We start from the raw sequence: 24341 nt of genomic DNA on the forward strand, positions 1-24341 counted from the left end.
TGACATCTTTGTTCGGCTCATTTTCCGTAACTGGTGTAGCATTAAAGCATGGTGCAACTAGAAAGCTAGCTGACTAGCAGATAACTAGTTTGTTAGCTAGCTTTCTAATTCTGCCATTCTTTATTGCTACACTGTTGAGAGGAAACGATCTGAACAGCGGGCTGGTGGCCAGCAGCAGTGCTGGGGCTAAGTCAACCTCAATCCCCGCCGCTCTGGAGAAAGAAAAGCTAACTATCTACCAAGACAACCATCCGTCCCCAGAGCTGCTTCCATTCTTTTACCGGTAAACAACAATTTATTGCTGCACTGACATATGTTGTCATCATAATAACTAACAACTATCGCCATTTTCCTTATGACCACAAAAAGCAGTTCCATGTCCGTTTTACTCCTATTCTATCTCTATGGTTTGGGCCTTTTCATAGAATTTGTCAACCATTAAATGGCAATGCAGTTAAATGAATGACCTGCTTATTGATTACATTTCTTATCAAATCACGATTCATTTTCTTGTCATATTATCAAAGTAAGAAATCACAGCAAGAACCACCTTTACTTTCAACACATTCACAATAATGTAACATAAATCACAAGTCATTGAACTGAAGAAACATGCCAATACTCTTGCAAAGCAATGTTTGAATACTGAATGTCTTCCACTTTTCCGAACTTGACTTGGGACATTATACCAGTGACTGGGAGCATTTTCAATGCTACATGAAATGCTTTGTCATGGTAGACATATTACTGTATCAATGCGGTCTTTTGTGAAATGTAGCCACACCTGAGCCTTAACTTTCATCCACCATTTTGTAAACACTATATATTAGGGGCTGCTACAGGTCGTACAGATGGAAGATGAGAACGTTCTAAAATTTCAGGTCAGGAATCGATCAATTAAAAAAATATGTGTGTGAACAAACTCCAGCTCTTCATAACAAACCTTAATACATGTGGCAGTTCCTTCTGAGTAATTACACATTGTGGTTGTCAAAGCACTGGCTTTAGACCTATAGATTGTGAATAAAGGGAAATCTTATGGGAAACTCTTTCTTTGTCTGATTCTCCATTCTTACACCACATGCATTATCAAAGATGAAGTACATCATGTCAAGAACATGAAGACCCTTTAAAGAAGAAGAGAGTTATTTAGCAGTGTTTACTATGTCCAGACGACATAAGCACAAATGAAAAGGGTCTAGTCAATCTGGACTGGACTAACACTGAGAACCCAAAGAATGTTTTAAACCCTGTTTCAGATTTGTAAAACCTAACCAACTTGTTGCATAGAGCTTGTTTTTGAGTCTGCTGTCCCTCTGCGGATCACACTGATTCAACCCTGTAAAGAACCACACAGGTGCATGTGAGTAACTGAGAACTCCACATACAGGCCTCTGTGTTCTTAATTCGTGCTCGTTTGTCAGAAGGAACTCATGACAGAACAAAATAAATTAAAAAAATGTGAATTTCAAAGAGAGGCAATGTCATATTGTTGCATTGTTTGTTGTAGTAAATGTTTCAAATGTAGAATCACTACTGGTGGCGTTTGTAAGTGTGTATTTATGTGTGTGAGTTCAGATGACATAGCAGCATACAAGAACGTAGATGACCGAGGGAGTCCGCTTCCAGATGGCTGTGAATCAGCTGTGAGGACTGGAGTGGTAAATCAACCGGCCTGAGGCAGGAGGCCACAAAGGACATGTACAAAAATCACAAAGTTATTATGATAAGGATATATTTATATATGTATACATACAGTATTTCCATATATTAAAAAGCATAATATGAATTATACAAAGAAATAATAATACAATTTCACAGTAGCAGTTATTAAACCACTGTAGGTATTCTAACATGGGTGAGACTTGCTAATAAGAGGGGGAGTGACAAGAAAACAAGGCAAAAAAAAATTAAACGGTGAAGAGGAAACTAGTTTAAAAAAAAAAAGCGCTACTTGTCTGTGGCAATAGGTTCCAAGATCTTGGTTCTTGTGATAAATGAGTGGTAGTATGAGTACTATCGATGAGCAGGGCGGAGGAGGTCACGCTGAGCTGAAGTGGAACAGCATTTTGTCACTGAGGCGGAGACTTGGAGCCTTCCTCCGTCCACTGTCTTAAATCAACTGGTGGGTGGCAGCAGAACAATGTCCTTCACAGAAGCAGTTGATTTAATAAGGACCACAGCCAAGGAATGTCAAAAAGAAAAATCAGAGCTCGAGTGGAGTAAAGCCGAGTGAGTCAGCTTTAGTATAGGCAGTAACACTGACATTATATAGTGCAAACAAGAAAAGACCGAAAAGTGTTTCCCGTTGCCTACCGACGCCGTCGTGAAACTCAAAAACGCAGGTGCAAACCCTTCAGTAGGAGAACATTAAGACATAAAATGGCGAAAAAAATAAATATCAAAAACTTTTTATCAGTGTAAAAAAGTAATCAGGTTATTCATTTTAACCAAGAGTCTGGCAAAAAGGCCTCAAAAAGTCTTGTTCACAATAGTTCCTTGACAGTTTACAAATTGAAGTGCCTCCATTGTGGGCTCAGAGGCCTCGCAGGTGGTTTAGAACCACAAGACCTTCAGCTCAGCTCCGGGCCCCCGAAGGGCCTCTCTCAGACCAGTGACTCCATGCTCTCTGCCTGGTCAGACTGGTCGGACACGGACGCCATGGTCCCATTAGTGTCCCTGGTCAGAAAACACGAGTCGTTCTCCTTGGTGCTGACGAGGCTGAGCAGAGCTTTGTAGAGGTACTGGTACTGGTCCTGTGGAGCCATCACACACAGACAGAGGAGAACAGGTCACGACAACCATACCTTTTTCCTCTTCGAGCCGTACCCTGTAGTTATACTGTAGCTTATAGGTTTGCTCATGTGGATGTAAATCTGTCTTGATACAGTCTTATTATTTAGCATGACATCACCATACCAAACTAGATTTATCTAAGAGATGCTGTTTTCTTCTAACTTTCAGTAAAATCTGTGTGGAACCTAAACAAAAAAAGTACATTGGTAGTGCATAGCAAAGTATCTTTTTACTTATTTCTGTTCTCTAAAGTATCTTCCAACAAATTGCTTTAAGATATGACAAATACATTGCAGTACGTTCAAAAAGTAATTGAAGTACGTAATGATGTATACCTGGAAGAGAAAAATAACAAACGTGTGATTCTCTCTGTCCGTCTATAAACGGAATCAAACCTTGATCAGCTTTGTGTTCACTGCAGCTTTCATTCGGATCGATCAGAACCACTCGAAGGTGTATGGTCACACTCACAATGTCTGTGAAGACTCCTGGCCTCATGAGGTTGATCATCTTGGCCACTTGATAGACGTCGGCGGCGCCCTCGCTCTCCAGCTGCTGAGACAGTGTGGTGAGAGCACACAGCATGCCGGCCGACACTGCTCCCAACCTGAGGAGACACACAGTCAGGGGTTAGCGTGCATCTCAACCCTCATATCAGAGAAGCTCTTGGTTTGTCAACATATGATATGGCTTGTTTTTGCAGCGGTAGCGGTAATAGGGCAAATTGGGGTAATCAAAAGGAAATCTCTCTTCTGTGTACATCTGACATGTTGGGTTTGAGGGTGTCATCACAGGAAAGTAACAATTAATTTGTAGATGGAAATCATAGTTTGATGGAAACCACTCAATGTAGCTACATTTCATATCATTGAACTACTGCATCATCGGGAGCCTTCAAATATGGCTTCCTATGTTCTGTGGAAGAATAGACTCGAAAATACCTCATGTACAATACAAGTCTATATTTCTCAAATCATCTTTATTGGCCAAGTATGCAGGCACATACGAGGAGTTTTTTTTCCAATGATGGCCATAACGTTTTATAATTTTTACAGACGACAAGCCCATGGACGATCATTTTGTCATCTTCTGATTACGAGCTCCTCATAATGAATTTGAAATGCACCATTGTGCAGCAAGGAAGGGATCAGGATGTTCCTGCAAAAGAGCGGCTTCCTCTCAGTCGAGGTATTATGATTTGGAAAATGTCTGTTTGTCGTCATTGCAGCCGACCACCCACCGAGCCTGTTTATGACTTTGCAGCTTGTCCGGTTTACAGTGTGGCAGCCATTTGGAGGATTCTACTTCTTATAGATGGTCCCTCACCAAAGAAATGGTCTTTTTCTCCTTCCGTCTCCTCTGATCTATCAAATCCATTGGCTACAGGAAAATCTCTCTAAAATCCTGATTTGAGGTGCTGTGAGGACCTTAACTACTCAGCGTTTGAGTTGTCCTCGACAGCAGCTCAGCCGGAGAGTGAAGACCCTCCATGATTCAGGAAACCTCCTCTGAGATTAAAGATGTATTAGCAAGTAAATCCACCTGAGGACGACAGCTCGGCCCAGCGTGAGGCTCCCTGGAGAACGACTTCCCAACATAAAGGGTCTCCTCTTCCATTAGCAGCCCTGTCAGCAGCGTGGCGGAAACCCCTGCTAACAACCAACGCTTGGCTGGGTAATGAGCGTGCAGACAATTAGGACGAGCCTCTATCTGACAGTCTCTTCGGCGCTGCAAGCCGGCCCACACCATGGCAACCGCATGAAGTGCTCAATTAGTCACTTTTCTTCTTGAGGATGCGACAAGCAATCTTCATTATTCTAATGAATAAACATGAGCAAAGCTGCTGGACTAGAGCGTCGTTCAGGACCACTAATGTGTGTCAATACTGAAGACACTTTCATTACGTTTAATTGGGCAGTTTCCTGGGGTACCTGTGAGGGAAGTCGGAGGGTTGGAGGAGCTGTCACTTGTAAAACAACATGTGTCTTTCCTCACTACACTTAGTCAGGCTGCCAGTGTCTATCAGCGTATTTGTTTAAGCTCACGACAAACAACAAATATATTAAACTTCTGGAACTACCTAATATTGGAGAAAACAACCACAGTATTATTTCAAAAATCTAAATATTATGATATTCAATACTATGTGAGTAGTATTACATCCTGCAGTGATTTCATTTAATTTTAAGATTCAATTTACCATCCTCTGTCAACCTGATATTATATCTGGGAAACGAAAGTAGCAACCAAAATGTGTGAAAGTTGACAGTGACGTTCTGTAACTGTGGCCAACAGGCTGTTTTTTCAGCCTTTCTTACAACCTTTCTGAATAAAGACGAAATCACATGGGTTTTACATGGGAACAAATTAGACAGTTTTCTCTGTCCAGTTAACCAATTAAATGTTCATTCTTTTCAGAAAGGCCGGTCCTTTTCTGCATTACGGCTCAAATGTGTTCAAATACGTAAACAAATTGCTTCCTTGTGCATCTTGAACTGGATGGAATTCCTCTTTGCAGGAAAACATTGTGAACCTGTAACAAAGTGCAATCAATAAAACATGGTTGTTTTTAATGGAAGTGTTATCTGTTGTGTTGAATGTGTTGTTCTAATTAACATCATTTCACCTGGGGGAAGTCAAAGCTTTTTAACGCAGCCACCAGAGCATGCTTTCATAGAATGGCTTCCAACAAAACCACAGCACTGTGTCACATCACACTTTTACCTTCATGTTTAATCTTGCTGGTCCTAAATTACTCAGTTGTCAGTCTGTGGAGCTTTAGGCTTAATTTAGATGAAGGGGTTTCTGGATGAATTAGGAGCCAGCAGGTTTGAAGCTCTTGTGCTAAATTGAATAGGAGACGATGGCCGTTTGATTGTACGAGGCCAGGAGAGACTTTGTTATTTTTTTAATGTGACTTCTTCAGATGTGCGAGAGTAGTTCATTTGGAGTTTTATTGCATGTCTCTGCCAAAGGCTTATCAATATATCATGAGACATGACAATGCATAAAGTGCTTTAGTCCCCTTCATCCTCTACCATATCCAACTATAATGGAATAATAAACTGGACCCATTGACGTACAGTGTTCTATTTCCACTTAGCTTTTCTAATTCGCTGTACATAGTTATAAATAAGCCGAGTAGTGATGTGCTGACACAGTATAAGAGTAGATCAAATGTGTGACTGACTCGTCGTGGATGATGGTTGGTCCATCGCGGGTGGCTGCCTCCTCTTTAATGACGTTGATGAGCTCGAAGGTGCTGCTGATGGGCGCGTCGGGCTTCGGCCACTTGGGGCACTGAAAGTGACGAACCTCTAAAACGTAGTCATCCTGGTGGACAGACGGAGAGAGACGACGGTGAGATAAAGGCGGTTTGGTTCTATTCAACTCATACATGCTACTTCAGCTTTATAACAAGAATAATTGGAATGAGATATTCTGTTTCTTAATGGGATGGTAGAAGTATTGGTAAACAAAAGAAGGTATCTTATTCAATTAATTTATCTATTCATTTCTGGAAATGAGACAGTGTTAGGGGCCATTCACATGTGTCTAAAAACACCAGCCATGTCACTTTCATCCTTTTTAAGGTGCTTGTTGGTTGGCGCTCCTGCCGTTACTAAGCAACCCCAACCTGCGTGCTGTGATGATGAGGTTGCGGTAGTTTAGCAGGAAGCCTCGCTGACTCAACTAAACAAAGTCAAAACAATACATAGATCTCCAGCATTGCAAATCCTTCGTAGCTTTACTGCTCCATTTGACCGTCAGTTTGACCTTTCAACCAGATGCTGTGATGTCATTGGACAGAAAGATAAAGCAAGAGAAATAGTCCGTGGGACAGATGGTAAGGTTTTGGGTACTGCTGCACAAAATAATTAACTTCTCCTCCATGCATTTTCTGCAGACTGGTATTTAGGAAATAATCCTTCTGCCAGCTGTGATTGGTTGCTCCTGGTCACATGACGTGCCACAAGTTGCTCATTCTCGTTCGGGGCACAGCTGTCGCTGCCCCCCCGAGTAGGAGCTTGGGAACGGATGTGAACAAAGAAGTTCTCAAATCTGAGGGACTTTGTTTGGCTCTCAAGTGAAATTTACACAAAAATAATAAATGGGCTCTGCTCTGTCCATCCAATAACCCAAAACCTCAACCATCACTGCGTTAGTGAGCAGTGGACGGAGAGTTTCAGCATATTATTACTTGGTTGTTTGTAGGTTATGATAACTTCTTTCCATGCATGCCTTATTTAATTTCACATTAATAGAACATGGTTACTAATACTGTATGATGCCTTCCATTGTTCCACTGTGTTTGAGTGATCATACTGTAGTCAGTATACAGTTCAATCAAGATGAACATGTTTTAGAACACACACCTACACACACCTACACACACACACACACACACACACACACACACACACACACACACACACACACACACACACACACACACACACACACACACACCTGTGTAGCTTCCAGGATGAAGTCGTGGATGCTGATCTGCTCCTCATTGGACAGACAGAGTCGGTCTTTACTGATGAGGGTGACAGTGAACGCCTCGCAGTTCATGGCCTCCTCCCGACTGGGCCAGTACACAAACTCATCCTCTGCCTGCAGGAGAGCACAGAGACCGTTCCACCACCGTGTTTGTTCATCCCATGTAATGCCGTGTTCACACCGGACGCGACGCGAATTTGCGGCGCGCCCAGTTTACATGTTAAGTCAATCCACAGACGCGCTGCGGCATGAATTTGCGGCGAGATAGACGCGTTGGAGGCGGCGCGAACAGAACGTTTGACCTGGGGCGAACAAAGTGAAGGACGCAGCGCGAATTCGCGTGAGTTGAATTCTCCCAACTCTGGCGGAGAAATCGCGTGACGCAAAGTTGCGGCAGCCAATCAGCGTTGAGAATCAGCGTTGAGAAACTCCGCCCGTCACCACCGCCGTCTCCCCGTTTCTGAATGAAACTGCTGCTGCTGCGCCTGAACCAGCGCTGACAGCAGCTTCATCTTCATTGAGACGCTGTTGTGGGACTACGGATAATATTATGAACCCACACACCATGGAGTTTGATGTTCCGACATATGTGGAGTTTACACAAAAAGTATAAAGCAGAACTGGTGGTTATTTCCATGGTGGATGGCATAATCGGTATCGTTTTACGGAGATACGCGAGACGCAGTTCCTGCAGGAGTCGGTGAAATTCACCGAGCTGTGTGCGGCTACGGATGATGCTATGAACCCAAATACGAGGGCGTTTCATGTTCCGACATGTTTGGGACTTCCACAACAAGTATAAAGCAGAACTAGTGGTTATTTATTCCATGGTCGATAGTGGAAATGAAAGCTTCGTCGCTTGTCTCTCACAGAGGCAAGCAACAGAGCTAAGCCACGCCCCTTTGGTCGCGCCGCGAATTCGCGTTTGGTGTGAACACCCTCTTTCTACTCGCGCGAGTAAACTTCCGCGGTGGACGCGGCGCCGCAAATTCGCGTCGCGTCCGGTGTGAACACGGCATAACATTGTGTGACAGGATACAGTTTTACTGGAGGATATCTTTTGTTTAAAACAATATACACTAGTTACTGCTGTAACTCTGTTGTGTTGTTCATTCTATTGTACTTCTATCCATCCGGGGAGAGGGATCCTCCTCTGTTGCTCTCTCTAAGGTTTCTTCACTTTTTCTCCATGTGAAAGGGTTTTTCCTGAACCGATGTGAGGTCCCGGCACAGAGGATGTTGTATGTGTACAGATTGCCCTCTTAGCCCTCTTAGGCTAATTTGTAATTTGGGGCTATACAAAATAAATGTAATTGAATAGTGGGGGAAAAGGTTTGGGTACATTTGGACTGGAATTATAAACCTATGAGTCATTCAATCTGCAATAGTTGGATGTTCTATTATTCATGAAGATGTGTTCATATTGCTATCGAGGGAATCCCATGTTTACAATTTTCAGAATGGCCTGGAAAATGTTGATCTTAGCTGTGACCCAGGCTTTCAACTACAGACCGGCTTGTGAAGGTTACACTCACTGAGGCAGAGGTCCAGTTAGTTCAAGTGACCAACTATCAATTTAGATGTTTCATGCTTTGTGGTTGGATACATCTTTGTGTATGTGTGTACAAGGTGTTATAGAGTCAGACCAGTGTCCCAATTTATTTATTTTCATTCCACCCTGGTCCTTTGAGTAGTCCATCAGTTTAGCAATGCACTCCTATATTTTCAAACTGGTAGCCTTCAGCCCTAACTGATGCCGATCCAAGTGACATCACTTGAGGCAATTTATCAGGGGCCATTGTTCAAAAACATCCTCAGGCTAAAAGTAGCTCCTAATTGGCTTCTCAAAATAAGGAGCAAAGTCAGTCCTTACTTTAGGACCCCTATTTTTGGTCCTTTTGACTCTAAAGGAGGTCCCCTGATTCACTACGTTTTTAAATAATACAACAATAAATTACTTTTAAAAACACATAGAGTATATACAAATATGATCCGCTCACCAAAAACCTAAACCAATCCAATCAAACAGGCGATGATGCACAACTCTGCACTGCCATGGTTTCCGGGGAAAAACAGTTTGCAGCACTCATTAACTTAGTGCTATAACTGGTGCTCTGGGCTTCATCTAATCAAAGTGCGCTCCTGTGTTTTAATTAATTCTAATTCACAGTCTAGTCACCTATCAACCAATCACTAAGGAGGACCCTTGTGTTTAGATACAATCTTTGGTGAACACAGCCCCTCGTTTCATGCAGCTCAGTCTGGAGTCACCCAGGCCTTGATACAACTATGCAGCCGTCCTCCCCAGTCCTGTAAGCAGACTTTGATTTGTAAATTCAGCACAGTTCCCCTGAGGACTACATATACATTGCTTCTGCATCCCCACCCTTCTGATCTTACTGTTTGTGTATGTCAGCTGATGTATGCAGTTGCTAAATTCCTATTGAACCAAACCTATAGCATTGTCCCATGCTTAAATGACTGTGTGTGATTCATAATACCTTAAACACAGGCTGAGAAGGCGTGCACATGCTTGTTAAAGTGGCAGATAGGACTAACCACAGCGTGTGTGTGTGTGTGTGTTTCCTACCAGTCCATGGTTGGCAGGCAGCATAACAATAATTTGTGCATTGTGGTCCCAGATCATTCTCCAGAAGTCTTTTGTGGTGTGGGGCAGAGGATGCTGGGTAATGATGAACTCATTACTCCGACAGTAACCCTAAAACACAAATAAACAACAACAACAGGTTAGTGGGAGAGTTACGCCACATTCATTCACTTCAAACAGAGGAAACACAAACTGTTACCGTTACTAAATGACAGAGATTCATCTTCACAGTCAGGATTTAGTTCACAATTAAAGAACTAAACAGATCTTTGAGGATTGAATCTAATTGGTGCTGAACGGCTGTTATCTGAGCTATGATTTCACAGTCTACATGGACAACAAGGTGGTGACCTCACCTGACAGCACATGGCAACTTAACCACCTGTTGTTTGACAGGCTTTTGGGTTTAAGGCTGCTCTCAACTCCACATCTTTACCCACTAGGGTCAGTTCCTACGCAGCTGGTTAAATAATATATTTCGTGGTTCTGGAGGAACTTTTCTTTAACTCTGAGGAAATGTCATGAAATCATCAGGGTCATCTCGGCCGAGCTTCAGACTTTAAAGTTTTAATAGAAGTCTTGTATTAGAAACAGGGTCATGCAGTCACTAGAAAACAAGACTCGACCAGGAACCGAGGTTATTGCTGTACCAAAGTGGACTCCCAACTAAAAGTCAGCATAGCTCGGCCTCTGCAGCTTTGATTTAGACCATTCTTATCTACATCTGTCTCTTGCAAGTACCCCGACTTTATGGAAGTGCAACACTCTGACTCTCCCATCCCCAGGAATATTCTTCTTTATATATATATATATATATATATATATATATATATATATATATATATATATACATACACACACACACACACACTTGTTCTAAAGTACTGTTATCTGTTTGTTATTTACCATATGTACCACGTTCTGACACTGAATTAATGGAGAACCCTGTTAAAGGTACAGTCCCTGGTTTTGTTATATAGCAACCCTAAATCAACACATTCCTCACACTCGGTGTTTGGAAACTTAAAGTGGCAATCCTTAAGAGTTCAGTCCTGGTTTAGCAGTCTGGACAAATGGAATTGCGTAAAACAGCATTTTTTTTTCTTGAAGGAACATCTCCACAGTCTACTATACTGCAGATATATAAATATATATAATAAATATGTCAATACTTTCATCAGTGGGTCATAGGCTCCCTCACCATTGTTACCTCTTTCTGCGATAGATAGTGAGTCAACAGTCATTCATTTAAATGAAAATCTTTGAGACTGCGCTTTAATGATGAGCATCAACCAAGCCAGTGATACTGACTGAGTGTATTTTGACTTGATAACCTGTAACCTGCTCTGAGTGGAAACGTCAAGGGGAGACTGGAAATATCAATGATTGACAGAAGAAGTGGAAGTGCTGACCATGACGTAAGAAGCGTTAATGTAATCGGTGCCTTTGACGCCGGGCAAAGGTGCTAGGCCGACCCTCGCTCGCTCCGCTGCTCACAGATAGACAGAGAGAGAGAGAGAGAGAGAGAGAGCGAGAGAGAGAGAGATAGAGACAGAGAGAGAGAGAGAGGGGAGGTGAAGAGAATAGACATGATTAGAACAGAGCAATCACACTAAGAGGCCACTATGTGGGCATGCATTCATCTTTTTGATGTTAGTGGTTCAGTGTAGACAGTTCTCGGTAATTCTTGGCCGGTGATTCCGAGAAGAGTGGAACAGCCAGGTGACTGCAGATAACAGATGATGAGACCAGCCAGCCTGTAAACAATCCATATCCAGGCTTAGCTAGGCTGGTGGGGAAATTATATTATATTTTTATATTATTATATGTTTATGCCCCCCTTCATATGTTCTTCACATTCTTAAACTTAATTTTTTTTTATGTCTAACAAATTTCACATTATTTAAGTTTAACAGTAAAGCAAATAATACAAATCTATGGTGCCACAGCCAAGTTTTAAATACTTTTTATTGTTGTCTGGAGGTACTGCATGCTACATTTTAGGATGACCAGATTTGTCTGTCAAAGAGGAGTTAGTAGATAGAATGATACCTGCAAATTGCAAATGGTAGGTAGGGCTCAACTATAACGAACGCCCCTTTGCGTTAATGTTACGGTTAGGGTTCTACTAGTTGTTGGCTAGTAGAATACCACGTTGGGCTTGTAATTCTAACAACTCATTAGCTCGATTGGGCAAGTGGAGAAAAATAACCAACACACATAGTTTTTCTTCCAGAGTTGATGGAGGTTTTTAAGGACCGAGCCATCTTGCTTCCTTCTCATCTCTGTTAAGTTTCACATGTGCAGAAACAATCAGGCGCTCATGAGGAAATGGTGCCGAGTAAAGACAAAGTTTGTAAGCTGAAGCAAGCGTTTCAATTATTCTGGGAGTTGGGTGGCGTTAGTAGATGTTGGTAAAATGCCAAATATATATTGCACAGTTTTTGCTGCAAGTTTGAGAGCAAGGGGCAAAGAAAAAAATGTCTTTTATAAAAGACACGTTCACTTTCTGAAAAAAATCTGGCATCTCACTCGCATGTAATTTCAGATGGAAGTCACCGTCACAAAACTGATTACCACACTAACATACATCGAAATTTAAGTCTTTGCCATTATTTGATGACTAATAAATGAAACAATTTGTATAAAAGATGCATGTTGAACCCTGAAAGGAAAAGCATGTCACATAAAGCTAACAGAACCACATTAATAAAGCCTTTCATTCATGAGTTCAATAATTATCGATCTGTATTGAACAGCACAGAAATCAGATTCTCTTTGAACCATTCTTCTATAATGCAGATCCTATAAACTCAAAGTTCACGGTCTCTAATTGCAGCATTTTTACAAGCAGTTATTATATTCTGCTTTTTGGTTAATACTGCTGGCAGTTTCATTTCAAATGTAATACATTTAAACATGAGTGGAAGACTTACATGGCACCACGGAGGAGTTTCGATTTTTCTCTTTGTTGCACTCCTTCTGAGCGTTGAAGCATTCCATGAATCTGGCATTACACTGTGTTACCAACTGAAAGACAAAGAGAGAAGGAGGTGGGTGTTTGTTACAGTTATTAAAATGTTATACAAGCACTACGGATGGTACAAATTGTACAAATTTGTACACTAATCTATCAAAATCTACTTTTTGTTATGATGGCCTATGATGTGACAGAAATGTACTTCTCCCTCACTGTTTGTGTGTCCTGAACCCTTTCAATTAACATCCAACAACAAATTCGCCGAAAAGACTTCAACAGCGTCAGAAGAGTTGTGGAGTAAAAGCTGAAAGTAAAACAGAAAGCCGCTCTCGGTAGCTAGGAGCAGGAAAACAAACTGAACCAAAGTGTCTCAAAGGTGCCAACCAATTACCATAACAAAGAAAGCTATTGTTTTGCACAAACACGCCATCTGGTCTAGACCTTGGACTTCATTGTGGCATATTGTGATGAAATAACAAGAGTTACCTTACACACCCTGATACCTACAATCAATATAAACCAGGGCTGGGTGGAAGAAAAGCTGAAAAACTGATCCAGAGAATATCTGGTAATATTTTATAATAACTATTTTACTAATGATTATGTGTAATTTGTGTAATATGAAATACTTAGTTTATGAATTATATATATTATCACATCTTATTTTGATTACATTATTGCATTTTTTTTTACACTATATTAAGTATTTAAGAACTGGAAACATTACATATAGATGGCCCAGCAACCGATTATTAACCATTGGTACAAATATCTGGTCCATCAATATCAATGTATAAGTTATATCAATTTCTTAAAGGTTTACAAATTATTAACAAATACTTAATATATAAAATGTTATAGTGAGTGCAACAATAAACTGTTAAAAACATAAGTTATAGCATTGATAATAAGTAAACATTACTAATTACTGTAAAATAACTTTTAAAGTTTAATTAACCATCAATTTATAATGTATTAATCATGGTTAGCATTAAGCGTTACCAAATATATATTTCAGGACTAAGTGATATTATATATAAATAATATCTTCTCTTTCGCACTGACAATATGCATATGTTTTGAAAAACTCTCCAAAATAACCAAAATAATAATTGCTAAATGTATGTAAAGCTGTCTTTATTTGTATAAATTGTTGATTTGAGGAGGAACGTACAGATGTGTTGTGCTGGAGGAGTTTAGGACCGTAATCTGAGATCTTTGATAATACTGTAAGCATCTTGACACCTGAATTCATGTATTTTCATGTAATTTCATCTTGCTGTAATTAAACAAAAACTCAAAGTGAAAAGCTAATAAGAGCAAGCTGATACTGCTAGTAAACTAATAATTAGCTGGTAATTTAACCTGACACAAGACATATTGTTGTTTTTATGTCACAATGTAAAATGTGCTAAATGTACAATGAATAATAAATGCCTCTCACCTTGAACTGTTTCTCCAAATGTGTCTGTCCGCTGTGTCCTGGGATTGTGATGCTGTTGAAGTAACTGTGAAGCTGGCTGGCTGTCACTTCTGTCTCATTCCCCAAAATGGCTTCCATCAAGGCATCGTGGATGAAGATGTACTGCTCCTGGATTAGCCAAATGGTGACAGAAGACAAAAAAAGATCTTTAGCAGCTGGTATGGCAAGATGGCGTTTGGCATGCCCAAACCATAGATTTGCATTGCAACTGCAACAATGACAGATTTTCTGGCAATATAAATTAAATAAATATCATCCACACATTCTTTTTTGAAAAGAATGTCTATTTTATATATATATATATATTTTAAGCTAGCGTGCTAATTCGACCATGCTTTCATGCTACAGTTACAGAACATAAAAAGTGCCACATGAACTGCTGGGTTTGGTCTACGTTACTTTGACATGTAGCCAGACTTGGTTACTATTTTTAAATTACTGTTAATGATATGAGTAACCCTTTTAATTAGCTCATGCTAGTCACTAATGCTAATCACTAGCACGCTGACTACTGTTATATTTTGTCATTGGGTAAGAGTGCTGTGAAGGTACTGTTATTGCGACAAATTACAATAACATGAAACATTTGTTAATTTGAGGCTGTATGCTAGCAATTAGTTCTAGCAATAGCAATTTCTAGGCTAATTAAAAGGTTAAGGGCTACTCTTCTCTGCTACCCCTCTCGCAACAGTCTGCAGATTCAGGAGGCATTGGTTTCATGGGAGGGGCAGGGAAGGGGAGCTGGTTGGTGACAGACAAAAGCTCCCTCCATGTGTGCCACCTGCCGCCAGATCAATTGGTTGCCAGGTTTCAACCAGTAGAAGGCAGTCACTATGCATATTTATAACACAGTATAAATACTTTGCACTAAAATGTCAAGAGTAGGACCTAAATCCAACAGTAATGCTGGTTTGGGGGTTTAGTTACTCTTTAAGAGCTACATTGCCCAACAAGAGTCTCAAAAACATTTGGCTCACACACAGACACAGATATACAAACCTCAGTCTGGACTAGGTAGTTGCGCTGGGTGCGTATGTGTTTGAGGAAGCCGAGCACATTAACTGTGCTCTTGTCTTTGATCTGCTGCAGCATGCTGTCTACGACGATGTACGTCCCTGTCCGACCCACTCCAGCACTGCAACACAACACAAGAGATGAAAGATGAGTGAAATGGTTCATGTTAAGCATTTAAAATAAGCATTTAAATAAATACACACTAACTGTGTTTTCACATGACATGCATTTAATTCACTGCTAGCCACAACATACTTGCAGCAGCAGTGGGGGGATTTAATTTTGTATTAGTCGTTTCTTGAGGGTCTAGAAACATAATGTAAAAAACAAACCTATGTATGTATGAATTCATAAAAAATCAAAAAAAGTAAAACTACATCACAATAACCTGTTCTTCGCAAATCACAAATGCATTATCGGCACAAGTATATAACAAAAAAAAAAAAATACAAAATCAAGTCCATGTGCAAATCCAGATTAAGAAGGACACAGATTCATGAAGACACTTTTGTTGGCAGGTTGGGACAGAATTGTCTCAGTGGTGTTTTGACGCCGTTCTCTTTAAATGTAATTATCCTGTCACGTCAGACTGTTACTGTAATTCAAAGTGTTGTCATCTGTCTGTGAATTTAATAAGGAAGTAATCATTGACATGTCCTTTACAGACATAATAGCCTCATTAGCGAGTCTACTGATTCCCAATCTGTGATGGGATATTTTTGAGGACTTTTTTACTCATAAGAACTGAGTATTTAAAGAAAAGGTGAGCATATAACTAAGAGAACTGACGTGTAGTCTGTACATTTCTACAAGTTGACAGCATGGCCACAGACCCAATTAACACCTCTACTGTACTTACTGAAGATTCCTGAGTTTCCTGTTGCTTTAAAGCAGCAGGGCAGCAGAGTAAATGTGAGTGTGTCTGTTTCTTCTTTAATGAGTGGGAGGATGTCTGCGTGTGTATGGGCCGGTACAAAATGGTAGTAATGAGCAGTGTGTCTGCAGCAACAGTGGTGAGGCAGCGTGACAAGTTATTATCGATAATCACAGTGCAGATGATAACAGAGAGCTCTGTACTCATTTCCCCCGGGGCCACAGTCAGCGGACAATTACCAGTAATTTCTGCGCCCGCCTTACTGTAAAATGCCCTTAAATACAAGCTGGCAACTGTGACAGCAAGTTCAGTGAAGCTGCTTAGATATGCAGCTGTAAGTGAAGAAAAGCAGAAAGCTATAGGTTTGGAGTTCATTTGTAATAATTTGCCTAAAAGCACCAAGAATTTAATACGATATTACCATTTGTTGGGGCAGTGCGAAAAGTACATTCTTCACAAATACAAAGAAAGGATACAATCCATGAACACCTTCTATACAAACTAAATGAACAGAAGTGACCACACTCACTATGAACAACAGTTAATGTGCACAATGACAGCAATGCAGTGGAACAGACTCATGAGGGGAAAAAAGTTAAAAGTAGTGCACTACCTGCAGTGGACAAGCATCGGTCCCATGTCAGGCATCTGGGAGGCCGAGGACCTGCGGACAAATGTGAGGACGGGCAGGGTGTACTCAGGGACACCCATGTCGGGCCACTGGGTGTAATGATACTGGAGCACGGTCCGTTCACTCTGGGCCCGTGCTTTTGGGTTCCCCTTCCCGCCCTGGATGGAGAAAAAGAAGGAGAAGAGGAGGAATGTTTGATAAGTTGGGGTTGGGGGGGACACAGAAAGCACCTTTACACTTACTTTTAAAGTATGGTTAGTTTCTTTGGCATTTATGTCAGAAAGCATCATATCATAACATATCAGTTCATTTAGGAAACTAAATAAAGCTTCACATTAAAAGCTTTCCACTAGCAGAATAAAAGGATGCTTTTATTGTGAAATGAAATGTGTTTGTCACCTTAAAGGGAGCTCATGAGGTGTTATTCTTCAATAAAAAAAAGGTCTAATCAACCAAATATGGGCATATCCTGCTCTGTCTGGTCAGCAGGGTCCGTAGGGAAAAGTACAAACCCTCCAACACTTCACTAAGGGGACCAGCTTTACCTTGCTATGTAATTTCTTCCCTCTCATTCTCACCTTTTTGACTTTAGTGTTGCGTAATGTGAAGCGCCGGACGGTGTAGCAGGCATGAACTTTAGTGCTTTTCAGTGTGACTACCATGTTGCCGTACTCTTCACTGTTCTCTGTTGGCCAGTACTGGTCACATTTTCTCTGTAGAGCAAACAGACACACACAAGTCAGTTCCAATGTCTGTCAACAAAATAGTGGAGGGTTGAAGGTGTGTCAATTTGACGAGGTTTTTTATTTTTTTTATGTATCACTTTTCCCACAAAACAGATCATATAGCTGTATTGTTTTGTGGCGTAGTACTTCCTCCAAGGCTAAACTAAAGTGATAATGATTAAGTGATAAGTGATTCATTTGGTGACCAGATGTATGAACCTCTGACCCTTCAGAGGAAGAGGGCGTTCCCCTTTGAGCTGAACATGTGACAGCACCTGCTTTTCTAAACTTTCAATGAACTGCTTACCACCGTATATACCTCCAGAGGAATGATGAGTACTTTTATATTAAGCTCACTGGCGCAGTATAAGAATAGTCTAATAATTGATGACACTCAGATAAAAGTCAAATAAAGCTTTCATAGAGAGAAGCATCTATCCATGAAGTTTGAACAGCTGCATGAAGCACTGGAATCTGTACGATCAGCTTTATCACCAGGATGCTACCGGTCCATAGACCTTGATCCAAGGGGACAGTTTCAAAAGCATAGCTGTAACTAATAACATTATTGTTGGCTTTGTGAGCCTGCACACCAGGGCCTTGGCTCATCTAAATAAAAATGTAACCGTTATTCCTCTTTTATTCTGTTCGTTACACTGTGTTTGACAAGTCTAAATGTCTACTGTGAGAAATTCTCTGAAACAACGTGTGGCAACTCTGTGATTTGAAAGCAGTACTGACATTTCTATTGTCTGGTCATTGGGTGCACATTACTGTGTAACTGGGGGAGTTTACATGTTATGAAATAGTTTTATAAAACATGTTTTAACCTCGCCTTAAACATTAAAAAAAAAAATCAACATTGTGTGAGTGTCAGAACATACCCGGCCTTTCTCCACCAAGTTGGTGATCATGACAATGACGCAGGTATTTTGCTCCCACACCATCCGCCAAAAGTCCTCAAAGGTGGACTTGAGAGGTCCCTGGGCTGCGATGTAAGCTTTGGGCTTATTATAACCCTAATGGATGACAGAGACATATTATTAATTTGGCAACAAGAGGCATATATAAATGACGTCATGGAACTACTTCAGCTGATCTCTGGATTCTTAATTGTTTTGTGATCATTCTTGCAGTCACCATCTCTAAAATGATTCCCCTCATCATACAAACACGTTTGTGTTTGTATGACAGATCAGTATTTGACAGTGGAAGCACTCACATCCACATAGTTGGCATTGATGTAGTCGGTGTGTTTGGAGTCCTTCACAGCCAGTGGCCTCAGCTTCACCCTGCTGTGGTCATCTGAGGAGGAAACACAGAGCAGTAACACAGTGAGTGTGTTTGTGTGACTGAAACCACGGCGAGTGCTAACCTTAACTGTAACCCAAACACGGCGCCGTCCATGTAGCGCTGTCAACTTGGTGCTCCGCCAAGGCACCAGCTCCCAACCAGGAAGCACATTAACCTTTGTGGCTGCAACAATGGTCAGACTGGGTTGTGTGGGTTTTTACAGACAGCTGAGCAGCATGCACTCTCATAAACACGAGGCTGAGCTGCTTTTAGACAAAGCCAGTGGTTGTATGAGACGTGTGAAATATGTATTACAGATTGGTGTAGTCAAGAACCAGGCTGTAAACGTAGCAACAACCGGCACACAGCACCTACACTGTCGCTGCTAGCACAAAAACGATTGTGTTATGCACTCTGCTTGCTCAGGGAAATTCATATTTGAGGTCCGCTAATGATTTTAATGACACAATGACCTTTCCTCTAGTACCACTATCCAGACCAAGCTTCCACTAATACATATCTTAAAATCTAATGGTGACAAGACATTAAATCTGGAAGGTCACGCTTGCCGGGGAATCTTTATCCACTTTTTGGGTAATTACATGACCTTTCCTTTCATACCACCATTTATAAAAATGATCAATAAAGTCATTGAAGACAAGATGGCCAATTTGCTTAGATATTCCTGTTCCCAAGCAAGGAACCCGACTGAGCTGGGTGATCCTGCTGTGTTTCCTGTAGAACCACCCCAATACTAAAATGTACACCTGCACTCAGGATCCAGCATAGGTCAGTAGCATGACCTTTACTGAGTACATTAATGCTCTACTGAATAAGTACATTTTTTGGTGATTCCTTGTCCTCCTATATGTGGTGAAAGGTGTCTGTTTTGAAGAGTAACTACCTTTTAACACCACAATCAGCCTAAATCAATATACATTTTTATTCTTGATTATTTTCAGTGGTAAAGAATTGTTATACTGTATTAAGCACCAAATCTGGTTAACAAATGGTATCAATTTATGAAACATGATAAAGCATGGGATAGACACAGGACAGAGTATGTATTATGGTGTTCTATGAAGAGTGTACTCACAGGACACTATGTTGATGTATCTGTTCTTGTGCTTGTTGTCAGGGTGGTTGGAGTGCTCTGATGTGATCTTCATATCGGCAGTGCACCGTTGAACCTCCTGTGGAAGAACGAACACACACACACACACACACACACACACACACACACACACACACACACACACACACACACACACACACACACCTTTTGTTTAGTAACCATCACATTGACATTTTAATTAAATGCAAGAAATGCCTAAATCTAAAGGACTCAGTGCACAGCATAACTCAATCTGATGCTAACAGTTACATTTACTGAACATATTCAAGCTCTGTAGAGGATAAACTCCTGTTTTATGACACATGACTTTTCCTCTAGCGAGACATTTGTTCTGTGTGATGTAGTGAACATTGCAGCCTCTAGGGGCTGCTACCTGCACTTTCTTGTCTCCCGGTCAATTGTTCACAATTGTTTTGACACGTATGAATGCAGCATGTGACAAATCATATTTCAGAGATGGAAACAGGAGAATCAGATAATAAATGTACAGTAGGTCATGTAAAGAACGAAGGGTTCATTTGCAAAAGCTTACTTATTTATTTCCAGTGTTTTTGGCTGTGGATGCATGCTGCATGTGTTGGGTGTCTCACATGCACCACATGCTGCAGTCATAACTATCTACAACTTTTGCATATAAGCTGCTCTCCTAGTTCTGCCTGTTCGGGCTGATTTCAACCTTCTCAACCTCTCATTGTCTCTCTTTCCCTCTGTCATTCTTTCTTTTTGACTATAGCAAGTGTGTCTCCATAAATTGTGCTTAAATAAGACCCATCTTGGCATAACCAATTATTTTCTTGACCTGAGGGCACGGTACAACATATCATGGCGTAAAAATAATGTTTTTACTAGAGCTTAAGTTATGGGCCAATTTAAACTGAAAATCAATTATGGGATTCCCCCTGGAGATCTTTTCTTGTTTACTCCCTATATATTTTTTAATATACAACATATACTATAATTATTCACCTATGTTTGTACTGCCTTATGGTTGTTGCTTACAGTCCTAAAAATGACAGAGAGCAATTCTGGGCCGAGCAGTCTGTGAATATATGTCAGTGTTTAATGTCGAGTTCCTGCCAAGCAAACAGCTGTTGGCTGCTAGCTCAGCATTGCCTACAGGGAGGGTAGGCGCTGGATTTGGCTCTAACCCCTCGGCCTCATTTCCTCTGGAGCTTTACAGGCCGGCCACTGGTTTTAGCGCTATTAAACATTGATTCATCACACTAATTGGGAAGGGGATTTATTTTTGGGCGCAGCCGAGCTTCATGGTGAGCATGTGTGAGCAGATCAGGTTACAGGTATGATGGAAGGAGATAGGGTTCGACAGGTGATGATGTCACAGAGACGGAGTTGGCACATTTACACACATAGGTGTGGACACTTAAACTCAATCCCATGCAACACACTCACTGATATTGACATGCACTCAAATAAACAATGTTTCTGTCACTATCTCAGGACATACAGAATGGTTGATGCCATGCTGCATACTGCCATGTACTTACTTATGCCATGTGTTTGTTGTCCAAAACTAATTTATTGAAATGATTTTTTTTTCTTCTCATTGTTATGTAATCTCTCATGTGTACATTGTTATTGCTTCTATTGTTTGTGTTTACCATGTAAAGTGTTTAATTTATAATGTTCGACATTTTCCATCCAGCTCAAAGATGGATTGATACTCTGCCTACTAAGACGACACAAATTTCCTATTCGTATTCTGCTCAGGTTCATCTGGTTCTCTGTCCATTGCATCATATTAGATTGTAATGTTTACCGGTTCATGGAACTTTTCACTCCACAGTCAAACAACTTTATTAACCTAATCCTCGTCTCGAAAACAGATGCCTGTGTGCACGCGACTAAACGCACCAACGCACTTGCAGCATCGTCACATTGTCTTCTGATTCTGACCGTAACAGCAACATTGAAATATCACTAATGCAGCAAATATTTAAATGTATGTAGATTTAGCTGTCCCCCCTTTTGGTATGTTCAAAAGGGATAGTCACTGATCCCGACCAAAGGCCAAGAATTGGTTGCCAATTTCTCAAAATGGTTACCGATGGTAATCTGGCAGCCCTTAATGTCTAGTTGGTCCACTGTGAGCCTGCCAAACGGCTTCAGTTTGTGAGTAATGTGTGAGGAGCTCTGCTGGAGGGGTAAACACAATTCTTCAAAAAATATTCCTTCATTTGATGTTTTGATGGCGGTGGACAGTGCAGACTAACCTGCAGTTTTAGTCCCGTTTCTATCATGGACACTGCATAACCATAGAGAGTCTACACAGGGTGGCATCTCACATGCACTTGTATAGCTGCAACCCAACACTTTTTTTGCACTTTGTCTCGCTTTTTCCTGCTACACATGTAAAAGCTTGAATTAAACTCTGAAACGAGGCGTAGTAAACAAGTCAGACTGCGTTCTGGGGACTCCTCTGAATGTGATTCTTGATAAAATGCTGAATGATAATGTGCGTGTCATGCTGCTAACTGGACGCATCCTGTGTACAGACTGTGTAACATGGTCACTGAGATGACCACATCACTATTTCATTCAGGTTTTTCCTTTCATTTGTCGCCCATCTTCATCTATGATAACTATTGGATGGACACTTTACATATTTGGAATATTTCTTTCAATTTACGGAGCATTTACCTATTTAGTTTTTTTGGCTGGGTGACTACAATGCCATTTCAATATGGTGAGGATGTAGAAGGAGGATGATTTAATTAGAGAAAGAGCTTCCTTCCTAGAGCACTTTCCTGTGTCCATCAAGCCTAAACCGGAGCTTTAGGGTGAGGGGGAAGGGACACGTTGGCAGTCTAACTATTAAGTTACTCTTTTACAGGGTCACGCTCAGTCCACCCACTTCTCTATTTCTGGGATGAGCATGGAACAGGAATGCACAGAGACTGGAGGAAAAGCAGGAAACAAAGTGGCGAGTGACAGGAAAAAAGAGAAGAAGAAGGGGGATGATATTTTCACAGAGCACAATTGCAGAGGGAGCTTTGGGTAGTGCGATGAAGCATGTAAGGGTTATAACTAAACTAAATTGCCCATTACTGAGACTTCCTTCTCATTTTCTTCATCATCTCTTACGATCGCTGCTTTCAATAAGTATTTGGTATGGAAGTGTGTGTCGACAGCAGAGAAACAGAGAGTAACACAACGCGAGTTTTTCTGATTTGATATTTACATATTTATTTGGATGTGGTTTGTGCTCTTTCTGACTACATACTGTTCTAGTATGAATAAGACTCTAGTTAGAACTGTAGAAATACAAAAGGAATAGGATTATTGTTTTTTAATACTCTCATTGGGATTCCTGTCCTGGCCAAGATGGCAGCATTAAAGCCTCACACATAAAAGCCCAAATTACAGAATTAAACAGCAAAATGTTAAGAACAACATTAGAAATGTCACATTAAATAGACACAAGTGACAGACTTCAAACAAACAGCAAAATGCATCAACTACTGACTTTGCCGAGTAGTTCAGGAACAGCACAAGTACATCCAGTGATCAAAGAGTCTTAATCTGGTTTTAAACATGTCTCATGCATATAGAACCATTTAGTTTAAAGGGACTCTGCAGCTCACATGAGGGAGAAAACACTTGAAAAGCATTTTCACCAAAGACGGTGCAGATTCTTGGAATAGCGCACATCATTTGTGCACAGGAACGAAGGTTTCAGCTACTGATAGTTTTAGGAGATAATGGCTACTTCTTATCTGGCCCAGTAGACTGTGCCAGGATCTGTGGTGGTAACCTGTTTGTGTACATTCTTTCATAGGTTTATCTATCTCTCAGTATCTGATAGATTGTGTGTTTACATGCAGGTGTGTTTCCAAAATATAGTGGTATAGACTTTACTGCTTACCTCAAAATCCTCAGAGAATCCATGTTGGTTATTTGAGTAGAGTTCAGAGATGTGTTTTATTAACTGCTTGACTGGAATAGCCTCCATGTCATCTGCAAAGAAGAGACAAGGCCAGGGTTAAACCGGCTCCACAGGAGCAGCGACTTGCCCTGGAGCAAGGCACAACCCCCCCACGCATCTGCCAACTCTGGACGAGTTCTATATTTGACAGGGCTACACAGAAACAGCAGCAGTTTTGACAGATAAAGGTAAAGTATTACTTGCCTTGTGATTGAGGCTGTGCCAGATCGTTGTCATTGTTTTGTAAAATCAATACACCCCTCACAGAACCTTCTGGTGTTACTGACATTGGCAAGCCAGACTACTACTTCAACTCACAGGCTCAGTTTTCACTACAAGACTCAGGTCAGAATTGA

The 24341-nt window shown here is 40.9% G+C and overlaps 1 protein-coding gene across 1 annotated transcript in view; it reads right to left on the reverse strand.

The window, feature by feature from the left end:
• Positions 1-2606: 2606 nt before the first annotated feature.
• The window catches only part of LOC306736344 (receptor-type tyrosine-protein phosphatase gamma-like), a gene marked incomplete at both ends in the record, with an annotated part of 390476 nt that continues 368741 nt past the window's right edge, over positions 2607-24341 (reverse strand). The window contains 15 exons of the mRNA XM_079217969.1: positions 2607-2756; positions 3268-3403; positions 5987-6129; positions 7267-7413; positions 9890-10018; positions 11320-11396; positions 12844-12937; positions 14332-14478; positions 15370-15505; positions 16872-17047; positions 17468-17602; positions 18499-18633; positions 18837-18919; positions 20004-20100; positions 23926-24017. Coding sequence (XP_079074095.1) covers positions 2607-2756; positions 3268-3403; positions 5987-6129; positions 7267-7413; positions 9890-10018; positions 11320-11396; positions 12844-12937; positions 14332-14478; positions 15370-15505; positions 16872-17047; positions 17468-17602; positions 18499-18633; positions 18837-18919; positions 20004-20100; positions 23926-24017 — 1877 coding nt within the window. The remainder of the gene's footprint in view (positions 2757-3267; positions 3404-5986; positions 6130-7266; positions 7414-9889; positions 10019-11319; positions 11397-12843; positions 12938-14331; positions 14479-15369; positions 15506-16871; positions 17048-17467; positions 17603-18498; positions 18634-18836; positions 18920-20003; positions 20101-23925; positions 24018-24341) is intronic.

The sequence above is a fragment of the Taurulus bubalis genome, assembly GCF_910589615.1.
Source record: "Taurulus bubalis genome assembly, chromosome: 5".
Taxonomy (NCBI): Eukaryota; Metazoa; Chordata; class Actinopteri; order Perciformes; family Cottidae; genus Taurulus; species Taurulus bubalis.